Below are 14,702 nucleotides of genomic sequence, written 5' to 3'. Positions count from 1 at the left end.
ATCGGCTGTGGAGTCGTCGGCAGGCCAGGGTGCCGTCGCGGTGGCTTGTTTACCTCTCAGCGGTCGGACGTTGCTGACGGGCGGGGGGCGAGGGCTCGTGATTCAGCCTCGGAGAAAGTGAAAAAAAAAGGAGCGAGCGAGAAACGGAAGGGGGTTTTGCTGAGGCAGCGAGGATGATGGAGCATCACCAGGCCTGCAGCCGGTACCAGGCGGTAAGTCCGGCCCTTGTGTCGGTCCATCACTCGGGAGCAACGCTAGGCCCGTTGTATTTTGGTCTTTTCTAGCTCCACTCCCTTATGTATTCGGTTTATTGTTCCTTGGACGTCTGATCATTTTGTGCTTACAACCGGAACAAGAACAGCCGCAACACGCAAGGGGTTTCCTTCAAATGGAGCGTATGACTTGTTTTTACTCACTGCAGTGACTGTCAATTTGTGTGTAGGTGGAATAAAACGGGATGTTGTTGGCGCTTTTCGGTCTTTCTCTCTGCCTTATGTTTCTAGAGTGAGGCAATTGGAGTTGGTTCAAAAGCAAATGACAGGTGGTGTTGAGGCCTGACATGCTGCACTGGCAGATCAGATTTTGTAATGTCAGAATTCTGCAGTGAAGGTAGAATTTCAAAAGCAGCGTTGTTAACTTGAGAAATTCTGCTGGAAAAATGGTGGTGAAACCAGAAATCTTTTTTTGAGCAATTTATTATGAACATTGATATTCGAGCTTGATTTTGGAAATGTATCAACAGATTATTTCCTCAAATAATTTATATGTCCATGGCATTATTTTAAATTACAATTGGAGAATCTTTCGCCAAATTCTAAGGCATTGAGGACAAAAGATTTGTGAAGTTCATAATTTCTGCCATGTTACAGTGGATTATGATACTGTAACATTATTTAAGAGATTATTTACGAGAATCAAATTTTTGCAGTTTCTGAATTTAACATATAAAGATTTAACTTTTGAGAATTCCTGAGGTTACTTTGCTCTTTGTTTCAATAAAGTAGTTACTGTGAATATCTGTTTATATCGTAGATGTTATCTATTTCTTTGTGTAACAGTTCAGCTGCAAGTCCAAAATGAATCTAGTCTAATACCTTTTATTTGTATCATTTTCTTCACAAAATGTAAATTATTTTGGATCTTAAATTGCATCTTTAATTGTTGATGGCATTGTTGAATTCCATCAGGGAAAGATAATTTCTTTAAATTTCTCAATGTAAAAATACGTTTGTACTCAAGATGGGTAGAGATTCTGATTCATAATGAAAAGGTTCTTGGTGGTGGCATGCAAGTAGAAGAACACACTGCTTGTATTCAGGAGGGGGGGTAAAGGACATATAACTTACGGGTTTAGAGTAAGGACAGATGATTCTTAAAAGCTCAAAGTAAATTTATTATCAAAGTACATATTTCACCATATATATCCTGAGATTCATTTTGCTGTGGGCATAATCAGCAATTCTGTAGAATAGTAACTATAACAGGATCAATGAAAGATCAGCTAGAGTGCAAATGCAAATATAAACAAAAAGATGTAGTGCTTTCTAGCGTTTATGACAAACTATTCTTGGTATTCCAGTCTGGTACAGGTTTCCATTTTAGCTTAAGTTTTGTTGTCAAACTCTGCTGTCTTCATCAGGGCTGATGTCTAGGCGTGTCTAGTCCAGTGGTAGGTATGATCCCATCAACCATCCCTCCTGATTGGTCAGTCCTCATCCAATCAGGTTTCTGCTGTCTTACCTTATTTTCAATTGAATTCCAGCTCTTACCTTGAGCGAGACTTTTTCTATCATTTTATTTCAATGGTATCCTTCACCAGGTGATCCCAAAAGCCATTGACACGGTCAGTAGTTTTGTGCCACCAAAGTCAGTCTTATGTTCTGCTACTGCCAATTTATCTGCGTAGTCCAATCAGATACACCTCCTATGCTGTTGACAAGTAAGTAGCATGAGGTAACAAGGTAAAGAGTCGTTAAAGTGAGATCCTTGGTTTTGGGAGCATCTCAATGGATGGGCAAGTGAGTATAGTTGTTTTCTTTGTTTAAAATCCTGATGGTTGTGGGACAGTAACTGTTCTTGAACCTGGTGGTGTGAGTTCTGAGGCTCTTAAATCTTCTACCTGATGGCAGCAGTGAGAAAAGACCATTGCCTGGGGGTTGGTGATACTTGATTTGCACATAATGCAAGAAGCATATGCCAGAATTTAATACCACTTGAGTATTGAGTTGTAAGGAAGGCAGCAAATTCTGTATTGAATCAGGAAGTGACAAAGATCTGTTTTAAAAGTCTCCTATTGCATTTAAAGCCCTTTTGCCCATTTTCCAGAGGCTGCTGCTGGACTGGATGAGGTTCCAAGACCATATGAATGGTAATATAAGAGTTAAGTTTTTGGCTGTTTTCAGTAGTCTGGAATTTAGACACATATAATTAAATCTGGAATGTAAAGAAAGCACGTCTTGGTGGAAGTCCGAGCAAACTTATTACTTTGTTATACTTTGTCACTGATTCTCTAATGTGTCATGATGTGGGAATCTGGCTCTGCCTTTTGTGTGACATCAGACCCACAGGCAAATAACTGTCTTGACAGTCATTTGAAATAGCCAACCAAGCAGCTTTTTTTTCAGTGAAAGCAAGGGATGAAAAGAAATGCCGCTGAACAGTGGCACCCAAACCCTGTTTGTTTGGATGGTTAGTAAAATTATGATGTGAGTTTGTTGCACCTGAATGTTCTTTGTAGTTTGCTGATGCTTTCCATTTTCCTTTCTGAATCGAGATTGAATATGATTTAGTAATTATATTTGCACAACAGTTTTTCTTGTCAAATTTCTAATTATTTCTGAAAAAATACTGAAACTTCTGTTGTGATGGTATTTGGTTCACTTTCTGCAAAACCCTAAACAAGATTTTAAACTATATCTGATATAGGGGTCTTCAGGTACCCTCAATATAGGGAGGTTAAACTGTATGCACCTACACTTCATAGTCTTAACTTACTTCTCTGTCTAGTCTCTGGCGAGGTCCATCTACCAATACCCACTATTTGAGTGGTGGGTTCCCCTTCCCTATGAAGGAGGAGATACTTCCAGCTAACAAAGTAGTTTAAATAGTTTATTTTTAATGATACACATTTATACTTAGACAAAGTTCTTAACATACATCTAACACTCACTGTGGATTTCTGATTTATAAAAGATTTCTGAATTACAAAAGATTTATAAACGGAATGATTTCCAAACACGGGTGCAATCCTTATGAAGTAAAGCAGTATACAAAACGAGTTGCAGATGAACAAGTCATCCATCTTTGAAACCAAAGGTTGAGGAATGAATTCTAGTTCTTTCTGTCACTCCATCTTTCTGTCATTCTCCTTTTCATTCCTAATAATCATCAATGATTTTTAACATCTATACTGTTTTGCTACTAGTTAACATTATCTACATGTGAAGTTTTCCAGATACTTTTGCTGGAACAAAGTAATTTACACAGATGGTCTAAAACAGAAGTTTCCCAACCTGGGTTCCATGAACCCTTGGTTAATGGTAGGGCTCCATTGCATAAAAAGAGTTGGGAACCCCTGGTCTAAAGACTTCTGGGGATAGATTCCAGACACCCAAAATTAATACTGTGAGGTCTAACTAAGTACACAAATATCCAAACAATTGGTTGATCAGTAATATGTATGACCATGTTTGATGAGCTAAGTGACAAGGTCAGTCTGGTCTACAAGGTTCCTTGAGTTTAGTCACAATGCTGCAAATAACTCCAGCCAGTACTGTCTGGTTTTATGCGGACCGATTAACATTCTCTCATTGCTTTATGTTGGTTAAACATTGGACCTACAGGAACTCATTGTTTACTTGTTTAGGCATAAAGCTGAGCAAGAAAAATTGGTTAGAAGTTTAACTTTATCAGAAACAACAGTGACCCTTTGGAAAGGTCATGCTGCTGTGCTGGAAAGCTGAAGTTAGCAATAATTCTTTCGGGCCCTGGAAAGTGAATATTCATCACACTCTTGTAAAACCATTTTTAGTTTCTCCATTGACTACTTAATCACAGTTACTACTTCTTTAACTGAAAATCTTGACAACTTAGCATTTTAGTTGTGTCATGTTCACTGCTAATATTTTGCTCCATACTCCAACTACTAATTAAGACTGAACAGTAAAAGAATTGTTTTCTAATTGAACTTGTAACAGTTCAACCAAGGTGCTGACTTTTGCAAATTTGTTAGTAGGCTTCCTAATCTTTGTTAATGAGTCTCGCTGAGTCTAGAACCAAAGATAATAGTAGTTCAAGTTGGACTGAGGGGAGGAAAATTTTCTTCATTTAGGACATGATGAATCTTGTGAATTCAACACAATCATGACAATTAAAAAGTTAATATTCAAGTGTATTGAAAGCAGAATATTTGGATATTAATGGATCTATAGTGGACAAAGCTGAAACGGAGTGAGAAGATCAGCTATGATCTTTACAAATAGCAGAGCACGATAAAGGGCCTGCTATTCAACCCTTCATAACTTTCAAGTTCTAACCCGATATCAGTCTTTCTCTCAGTGCATGTGATTGTCTTTTGATATCTGAATTAGTTATTTTCAAACTGTGACTGGGCTTGGATTCTGGAAGAAGAAAATGCTGTTTGTTCTAGAGTTCATCAATTGAATTTTGTTTTCACTTCGATGCTTCTGCAGTTGGTGTAACCTTAATCATTTTGTTTTTGTCTGGGTTGATTATTGAAGTATGCTACTTTGCTACAGCTGAGATTTCTGATTCACCACAGAGATTGGATTTAGTCCTCATTCATGAAAATTCTTTTGTAGAGCGATGATAGGCCTGCATTTGTTTGCTGTGTCAATTGCCTATTTAAAAGTACGAAATTCTATTTAAATTGGGGAATTCTGGATATTCTGCTCCACATTTTTTGTTGCTATTTGCTATGTTATATTCTCTTTGTGAAAGCCCTTTTATAAAGAAAGGATGCATTCTTTTTAGGTTTCACTGAGAAAATCACATCCTTACATCTTGTTGAGGCGGAGATAAAATGCATGTATGAAACGAATAGTCAGTGCACTGAAGGAGAATATCTGTATGAACGAAATGACTAAATTGTCATATTCACTGGGTAACATTGGTGATGGAGGTTATTATTTCTTTGTCAAACACAGTTGTTGAAATGTGGTGCAGGTTTTACTGACTGACGTAAAATTCTTGGGAAGTAAAATTTATATCAATATACTTTTCAGGGTGTACTCAAAGAAAACAAAGTGTAGGATTTGAAAAAATTAGGATGATATGATCTCTGCCACCATGGGAGCTTCTATATCCTCCCCAAAACAAAGCAATTTGCATAGCAAGATGTGGGTGTATACAGTTGCAAGAAAAAAGTTTGTGAACCCTTTGCAATTACCTGGTTTTCTGCATTAATTACTCATAAAATATGGTTTGTGCTTCATCTCACAATAATAGACAAACACAATCTGCCTAAACTAATGATAGACAAAATTCTTCTCATCAATACTAAGTACACCATTTAAACAATTACAGTCTACATTTCATAAAGTATGTGAACCTTTGGGGTGATGCCTTCTACAAAAGCTATTTAGGGTCAGGTGTTCCAACAAGGAGATTAGATTGGAGGTGTGGATTGCAGAGGTGCCCTGCACTATAAAAATAACACAGGTTACCGACAAAGCCTCCTTTTCTAAAAGAAAGATCAAAACAACTTTCGAAGGATCTTAGAAGAACTGTAGAGATGCATGAAGCTGAAAAGGCCACAAAAGCATTTCTAAAGACCTGAGTGTTCATCGGTCCACAGTAAGAGAAATTGTCTACAAATGGAGGACATTCAGTTCTGTTGCTACTCTCCCTAGGATGGGCATCCTGCAAATATCACACCAAGAGCACAACGTGCAGTGCTGAAGGACATGAAAAGGAACCCAAGGGTAATAGCAAAAGACCTGCAGAAATAGAGAACTTGCTAAAGCCTCTGTTCATGTGGCCATTAAAAGAAAAGCACTGAACAAGAATGGTGTTCATGGAAGGATACTACAGAGGAAACCGCTGATCGCCAAAAAAACATTGCTGCATGTCTCAAGTTTGCAGAAGGCCACCTGGATGTTCCACAACATTTTTGAGACAATGTTCTTTGGACAGATGAGACAAAAGTTGCACTTCCTGGCAGAAATGCATACTTCTATGTTTGGAGGGAAAAGTCCAGACCCTATTGAGATGCCGTGCATGGCCTAAAAAGAGCTGCTCATGCAAGGTATCCCAAAAGTATTGATGAACTGAAGCAGTTTTGTATGGATAAATGGTTTAAAATTTTTCCTCGCCTTTGTGCAAGTGTGATCAGCAGCTACTGAAAACGTTTGGTTGAAATTATTGCTGCTGAAGGAGGTTCTACCAGTTACTAAATACAAAGTTTAACTTACTTTTTCCAGCCTGGACTGTGAATGATTAAACAATGTGTTCAATAAAGACATGAAAAATTCAATTGTTTTTGTGTTATTAGTTTGTGATTGTCTATTATTGTGACTTAGATGAAGATCAGACCACATTTTATGAGTAATTAATGCAGAAAACTACATAATTGCAAAGGATTCACTAACGTTTTCTTGCAACTGTATCTGGATTTACCCAAAATGCATTGAGAGACAGTGAGATGTACATACTTGGACAGAGTAGAAAAGCTTTTACCTTTTTGAATCTGACTAAAAATACCTTTCTGTAGCCTTAGGGTGAATTAATTAATTTTTCCAAATTGTAATTTGTACAGTGTGATATAAATAAGGGAAGGAAATTATTAAATTAAAAATTGGAGGAAGAACATTTGAATTTGCTTGTCTAGATATTTATAGTATTGGTTAACATATGCTTAACCAGATTATGTTTTGTTTTTAACAAGATGCCTCAGTCAAGCTTTGAAAAGCAAAGTTGATGTTCAGATAGATTTAGCTTTTTTTTATATGATTGACATAAGTGCAAATAGACTTAAGCAAATTGGTATTGGTGAACTGGATGGAAGTTATTTATTAATGTAATTACATAACACATACATATTGTTTTAAAAAAATACCAACTTTCTCTGCCAATACTTTTTTTCATTCTGAGTTCCTAGTTCCACAATTATAGTCTTAACTTCATGCTTCAAGGTACTGTGTACATAATATAAGTGAGGCTCCAATGATCTTCATTGCTTTCAACTGTGGTTTTAGGAGATTTGTTGGTCAGGGAACAGAAGGGAGGTTCTGTGGACAGGTATGAGTATGTTTTGGTTTGACTCACTTACTGGCAGAAGGCAGTATATACATTGGTTAAGTATTAAGTAATTGTGTAACCAATGATTGGTTTATTTTTAACTAAGCAATTTTCTCTTACCTTGACTATAAAGGTGATGAATTTTTCAGAGGTACTATCTTTCCTTTTTTTTTATCTTGGGCTTCTTTGCTTTCCTTTGAATTTCCGATTCTCAGCTCTTCACTTATTTGTATGTTTAAACTTAAAAGTAAATGATTGTTAAGAATTAAGACTGCTCACTATTCTTGATGTCTGGAAGAAACAGAACGATCAGAAAAATAACAGATCTAACAGTACCCATCCCCTTTCCCCCTCCTGACGGTCACCCAGTTACCTGTATCCTACAACTTTGGGTGTAAGAATCTCCCTGTATGTCCTGTCTATCAACACCTCAGCTTTCCAAATGATCTGAACTTCATCCAGTTCCAGCTCCAACTTCTTAACATGGTGTGTTACAAGCTGCAGCTTCTGCCAGTAAATGGGTCAAACCAAAACATACTGTGTTTGTTAAAAAAGTACCAATTATGATTAAACATACATGAGTTTGTTAAAAAAGTACCAATTATGATTAAACTATGACTTCAGTTTTGCATTAATTCATCTAATATCTTATAAAAAGTATTTTTAAAAAGTGGTCTCCAACAGTAGCCGATACAAAATTCCCCTTAGCAAATGGTATACTGCTTCGGATATTGCTTGGGTGTGGGGGGGGGGGCGGTGACCTAACAGAGGAAAATCACAGTGGTTAGATCTTAGGCACTGAATCTGGCTTTGTGGCTCAGAAGGGAAGAGGTGGATGTGGGAAAAAGGCAAGTTGTGGCGATAGGAAATTTGTTGGTTAGGGAACAGGAAGGATATTCTGTGGACAAGTATGAGATTTTTGAATAGAATTCCTGACATCATGGATTGAGTCTATGTACAAAGTCAGGAATAAAACGTTGAACTTGGTGGGACTAATATTCTGCATAGTGTATATTGCATTGCCAGGAGTATTGTAGGAAAGGTGGGTGAGCTTAAGGCATGGTCAGCACACTGAATTATGACATTGTAGCTATTAGTGAGGCTTGATTGCAGGTGAGTCAGGACTGGCAGTTTAAAATTCCAAGTTTCTATTGTTTTTGATATGATAGAGGGGCAGGAGTGACATTAGTTATTAGAAAAAAATGTCACAGCAGTATTCAGTCAGGACAGACTGGAGAGTTCCCTTCATGAGGCTTTATAGGGAGAACTGTGGAATAAGAAAGGTACGACTGTGTTAATAGAGCTATATTATAGACCACCCAACATCCGTAGGATTTAGAGGAGCAAGTTTGAAGAGAGATAAATTCCCAAGGCCTGATGAGGTGTTCTCTCGCACTCTGTGGGTGGCTAGTGCAGAAGTTGCAGGGGCCTTATCAGTGATATTTAAAACTTTCTTAGTCAATGGTATGGTGCCAATGGATTGGGGGATTGCTAATATTGTACTGTTGTTTAAGATAAAGGCTCTAAGAATAAGCCTGGAAATCATAGGTTGGTATACCTGACATTAGTGCTGAGAAAGTTACTGGAAGGTATTCATAGGGACCTGACACTTCATAAATATTTGGAAAGACAGACTGATTAGGGACAGTCAACATAGTTTTGTGTATGGTAGGTTATGCCGAACCAATTGAGGAAGTTATCAGGAAAATTGATGAAGGAAAGAAAGGCAGTAGATATTGCCTACAAGGAGTTTAGCAGGTTTTGACAAAATCCTCCATGGGAGATTGTTCAAGAAGGTTCAGTCACTTGGCATTCATCATGTGGTAGTGCAGTAGATTAGATATTGGCTTCCTGGGAGAAGACAGAGAGTGGTGGTAGATGGTTGCTTCTCTGACTGGAAGCCTGTGACTCGTGGTGTGTGCAGGGGTCAATGCTAGGTCTGATGTTGTTTGCTATCTGCAAACCCCATTTCCAGAAAAGTTGGGATATTTTCCAAAATGCAATTAAAACAAAAATCTGTGATATGTTAATTCACGTGAACCTTTATTTAATTGACAAAAGTACAAAGAAAAGATTTTCAAGAGTTTACTGACCAACTTAATTGTATTTTGTAAATATACACAAATTTAGAATTTGATGGCTGCGATACACTCAACAAAAGTTGGGACAGAGTTAAAATAAGATTGAAAAATGCACAGAATATTCAAGTAACACTGGTTTGGAAGACTCCACATTAAGCAGGCTAATTGGTAGCAGGTGAGGTATCATGACTGGGTATAAAAGTAGCGTCCATCAAAGGCTCAGTCTTTGCAAGCAAGGATGGTTCGTGGCTCACCCCTTTATGCCAAAATTCGAGAGAGAATTGTTAGTCAGTTCAAAAGGAACATTTCCCAACGCAAGATTGCAGAGAATTTAGGTCTGTCAACATCTACAGTACATAATATTGTGAAAAGATTCAGAGAATTCAGAGACATCTCAGTGCGTAAAGGGCAAGGTCGGAAACCACTGTTGAATGCGCGTGATCTTCGAGCCCTCAGGCGGCACTGCCTAAGAAATCGTCATGCTACTGAGACAATTATAGCCACCTAAAAGACTAAGAGTCATCTACTGGTCCTCCAGGTTCCGAAGTTCAGCTCAGGGTTACCAACCCTAATTGGTCAAACAAAAAATGGAAACAACAATGAAGAATCCTTTTACTTTGTGTATGATGATATTCCTGAGTCTCCATCCAGGACTTGCATAGCTGATAGTGAAAACTGAGTGAAGCTACTGGCATGGTGAAACAAGTTCTAGACACTGCCAAGACCAAGACCAACACTGATTTATGGAATGTATGAACCATGTACAACACTGGCAAACTAGACAGCCTGCTGAGTGTTAGTGAAAGTAGATGATCAACCAAATACAGCTTCTCCACTAAGAGCTCTGTTCTGTCCACACTTTTGTATAGGTCAGAATGCTGGTGCTTGATAGAGAGTGACATTGCCAATCCTGAGCCTCTGGAAGATCCTTTTTTTTGGTCTAGGAAGATCTCCAACCACACCCTTCTCTTTCAATGTCATCAAGAGGACATGGCCACAATCATGAGGGAATGTTGAATGTGGATTGTGCACGTGATGAAAAGAGAGGTCAACTCTATCACAAAACAGTACTTCACTGGACCCCTGAAAGGTGAAGGAAAAGTGAGAGACCATAGAGATAGAAATGAGTACCCTAAACCTGGGGTACAATAGAGAAGATAGGTAAGGGCACACAGGTAGAGAATCTCCATTGCCACTCTAAGTGCTAGGAGCGTAGCGGGCAGTATGTAAGTAAATATAAGGTGCAGTCCAGCTGAAGGTCAGTGGGACTAAGGAAATTAATCATTTGGCATGAACTAGATGGCCTGTTTATGTGCTGCAGTATTCTATAATTTTGACTATAACAGATGGATGGCTGAGGATTTTAGTAATGATCAGAATTGAGTTAGGTAATGCCAAAGAAATGGTAACAGAAAGTACTGGTGATAGGATAGTTATTTCAGGCCACCTTAATGCAGGAAATTGCTTTTGCATTATATAAAGTTGTGCAACATAGTCTTTTGAACACACGAGTTTATCCTGTAATTCAACTTCTAATGCAGTTTTACCTGTCTGTAATTTACAATTATGTGTATCTCATTTTGAGATGTTCATTGAAGGCATAATCTCTTAACAAAATTATATTTGGTCTACTAGCAATTTGATGTAGGTCATTACTTGGAATGGGGAAATCTGATTCAACTATTGTTGATTTAATTTATCTTGAAGTGTTAAAAACATAGAAATTAGGTGAAGATCATTTGATCTACCAAGCTTGCTTTACCATTCTATTTAAAATTGGGTGGTCATCCACATTCAGTATTCTTGTGTACAGAAAAAAAGAATATATTTATATTTAAAATTTCAATTATGCTCAATCTATACTTTCACAGTTATATATGGCTTTTAACAATCTGTATGCTTGAACTGTTGATCTGTTTTTCATATTTTTATTGACATTGATCTCCTTCAAGGATATTGCTCTTTGTAGATTTCTGCATCTCTGCATTTCTGCATCTCTATTCATCACATTTTTGGCAGTTTAACATTAATATTAAGTTTTTTTTAAAATGGTAACTTTGAGTTAATTACAGCTTTAATGTGAAAAATATGATCTGTGTAACGAATTGAGATGTGTAGACTTCAGAAAGTATTTGATTAAAAAATATTAAGAGAAGTTATAGCAGAAGCGAAGATGTGCTATGATATTACGGGACATCAGACTTTCACCAATATTATTAATGATTTGCTGCAGAAATAATTTGCGCATCAGAGTTTAAAAATCGCACTAAATGAGTAGGTAGCAAAGGCAAGAATAAAATTGGGAAGAGGTCTTGACTGATAAATTAGCAAAATTATGACAGATGGAATTACATGTGATAAACATGAGGACTACCAGAATTAAAATACTAAAGAGCCTGGAAATAATATGTTGTGAATATATGGCACTTCAAGCAACGAGCATGAGGCAAGAAAATAAATTTACAATTTACATGAATGACCTTGGTTCAAGTTGCCAACTACCTTACATTACCATAGTGATTATAGAGGGTGGATAATATAAAATTATATCTGGACTGTTCAGAAAGCATAAAAGATTTCTTTGGAAATACCTCGCTTAAAAGTTGGACAATGTTAGGACTTTTAAGAAACTTCAAGATATTGTAATATCTTAGTAATTTGTTCATGAAGAGTATTAAAAGCAGCACATAATTAATCAAAATATACGGTGGCATGCAAAAGTTTGGGCACCCCGGTCAAAATTTGTGAATAGTTAGGTGAGTAGAAGATGAACTGATCTCCATAAGTCATAAAGTTAAAGATGAAACATTCTTTTCAACATTTTAAGCAAGATTAGTGTATTTCTTTTGTTTTGTACAATTTTAGAGTGAGGGAAAAAAGGAAAGGAGAACCAAGCAGAAGTTTAGGCATCCCAAGAGATTTGAGCTCTCAGATAGCTTTTACCAAGTTCTCAAACTTTAATTAGCTTGTTAGGGCTATGACTTATTCACAGACAGCATTAGGAAAGGCCAGCTGATTCAAGTTTCAAAGCTTTATAAATACCCTGACTCATCAAACCTTGTCCCAACAATCAGCAGCCATGGGCTCCTCTAAGCAGCTGCCTAGCACTGTGAAAATTAAAATAAATGATGCCCACAAAGCAGGAGAAGGCTATAAGAGGATAGCAAAGCGTTTTCAGGTAGCCGTTTCCTCAGTTCGTTATGTAATTAAGAAATGGCAGTTAACAGGAATGGTGGAGGTCAAGTTGAGGTCTGGAAGACCAAAAAATTTTCCAAGAGATAGAAAGGCAAATCAAAACCCCCGTTTGACTGCAAAAGACCTTTAGGACGATTTAGCAGACTCTGGAGTGGTGGTGCACTGTTCTACTGTGCAGTGACATCTGCACAAGTATGACCTTCATGGAACAGTCATCAGAAGAAAACCTACCACAAAATACAGCATCAGAAGCTTGCAAAGGAACATCTAAACAAGCCTGATGCATTTTGGAAGCAAGTCCTGTGGACTGATGAAGTTACAATAGAACTTTTTGGCCACAGTGAGCAAAGGTATGTTTTAGAGAAAAAAGGGTGCAGAATTTCATGAAAAGAACACCTCTCCAACTGTTAAGCACAGGGGTGGATCAATCATGCTTTGGGCTTGTGTTGCAGCCAGTGGCAAGGGGAACATTTCACTGGTAGAGAGAAGAATGAATTCAATTAAGTACCAGAAAATTCTGGAAGCAAACATCGCACCATCTGTAAGAAAGCTAAAGATGAAAAGAGGATGGCTTCTAAAACTGGATAATGATCTTAAACACACTTCAAAATCCATAATGGACTACCTCAAGAGGTGCAAGCTGAAGGTTTTGCCATGACCCTCACAGTCCTCCGTCCTAAACATCATTGAAAATCTGTGGATAGACCTCAAAATAGTGGCGTATGCAAGACGACCCAAGAATCTCACAGAACTAGAAGCCTTTTGCAAGGAAGGATGGGTGAAAATCCCCCAAACAAGAATTGGAAGACGCTTAGCCGGCTACAGAAAGCATTTACAAGCTGTGATACTTGCCAAAGGGGGTGTTACTAAGTACTGACCTTGCAATGTGCCCAAACTTTTGCTTCGGGTTTTTTCCTTTTTTGTTATTTTGAATCCGTAAAAGATAGAAATAAAAAAAGTAACCTTGCTTAAAATATTAAAGAAATGTGTCATCTTTAACCTTATGCCTTTTGGAAATCAGGTCCTCTTTTACTTGCTTAGTTATTCACAGTAACAGAAATTGTGACCGGGGTGCCCAAACTTTTGCATGCCACTGCACGTAGTGCAAAATGAGCAAAAAAAAACTCAAATTCAAAGGGGTTCATTCTCCATTTAGAACTCTGGTGGCAGTAGGGAAGAAGTTGCTCCTAAAACATGGAGTGGGTGTTTTCAAGCTCGTTTACCTCCTCCTTGCTTGTAATAATGAGAAGCTGGCATGTCCTGAATGATGGGGACCTTAATGACAAGTGCTACCTCTTTGAGACTTCGCCATTTGAAGATGCCCTCGATACTGGTGAGAGTAGTGCCCATGATGGAGCTGGCTGAGTTTGCAATTTCATGCATCTTTTTCTGATCCTGTGTAGTGACCCCCTCCATACCACATGGTGATGCAACCAGTTAGCGTGCTCTCCACAGTACATCTGTAGAAATTCGTGTGAGACTTCAATGACATACCAAGTCTCCTCAAAGTCCTAATGAAGTATAGCTGCTGTTGTGTCTTCTTGTAATTGGATCAATATGTTGGGCCCAGGATAAACTTCAGAGATATTGACACGTAGGAATTTGAAACTGTTCACCCTTTCTACTGCTGATCCCTCAATGAGGACTGATGTGTGTTCCTTCGACTTCCCCTTCCTAAAGTCCACAGTCATTTCCTTGGTCTTAATGATGTTGAGAGTGAGATTATTGTTTCAACACCACTCAGCCAGCTGATCTGTCTCACTCATGAACACCTCATCATTGTCATATGAAATTCAGCCAACAATAGTTGTATTATCAGCAGATTTACAGATGGTGTTTGAGCTGTGTCATTTGTGGATGTAAAGAGAGTAGAGCAGTGGTCTAAGCATGCATCCATGTGTTGGTGTTGATTGGCAGTGAGGAGGAGATGTTATTTCTGATCCGCACAGACTCACTTCCGCCAGTCTCGCATTGGTTTTGGTAATGTGTGGATGTGCGATCATGCACTCTTAAACTTCTGTTGTTATTTACCTACAGTGCAGTGATTTTGTGCTTGAAATATTTCACTATGCTTCCTAAGCATCCAATGTCAAGTCCTGGGCCATCAACCAAGTGGCAGAGAACCGCTTTAACACTTGGGAAAAAAAGTTGGAAATTATAAACAGGGCG

At 38.0% G+C, this 14,702-nt stretch overlaps 1 protein-coding gene across 6 annotated transcripts in view; it reads left to right on the top strand.

Moving 5' to 3' along the window:
* Positions 1-18: 18 nt before the first annotated feature.
* The window catches only part of ndfip2 (Nedd4 family interacting protein 2), an 81,756-nt gene continuing 67,072 nt past the window's right edge, over positions 19-14,702 (top strand). Inside the window, exon 1 of one of the 6 annotated variants that reach the window (XM_059970389.1) lies at positions 19-212. In XM_059970389.1, the coding sequence (XP_059826372.1) occupies positions 174-212 (39 nt within the window). In that variant the 5' untranslated portion in view covers positions 19-173. Of the gene's footprint in view, positions 213-1,814; positions 2,019-2,579; positions 2,689-14,702 lie in introns of those variants that run through there. The other 5 variants (XM_059970390.1, XM_059970388.1, XM_059970387.1 and 2 more) reach the window with 5 other exon arrangements.

Source organism: Hypanus sabinus, chromosome 5, assembly GCF_030144855.1.
Source record: "Hypanus sabinus isolate sHypSab1 chromosome 5, sHypSab1.hap1, whole genome shotgun sequence".
Lineage (NCBI taxonomy): Eukaryota > Metazoa > Chordata > Chondrichthyes > Myliobatiformes > Dasyatidae > Hypanus > Hypanus sabinus.
This window is presented reverse-complemented; position numbering and strand designations above follow the sequence as displayed.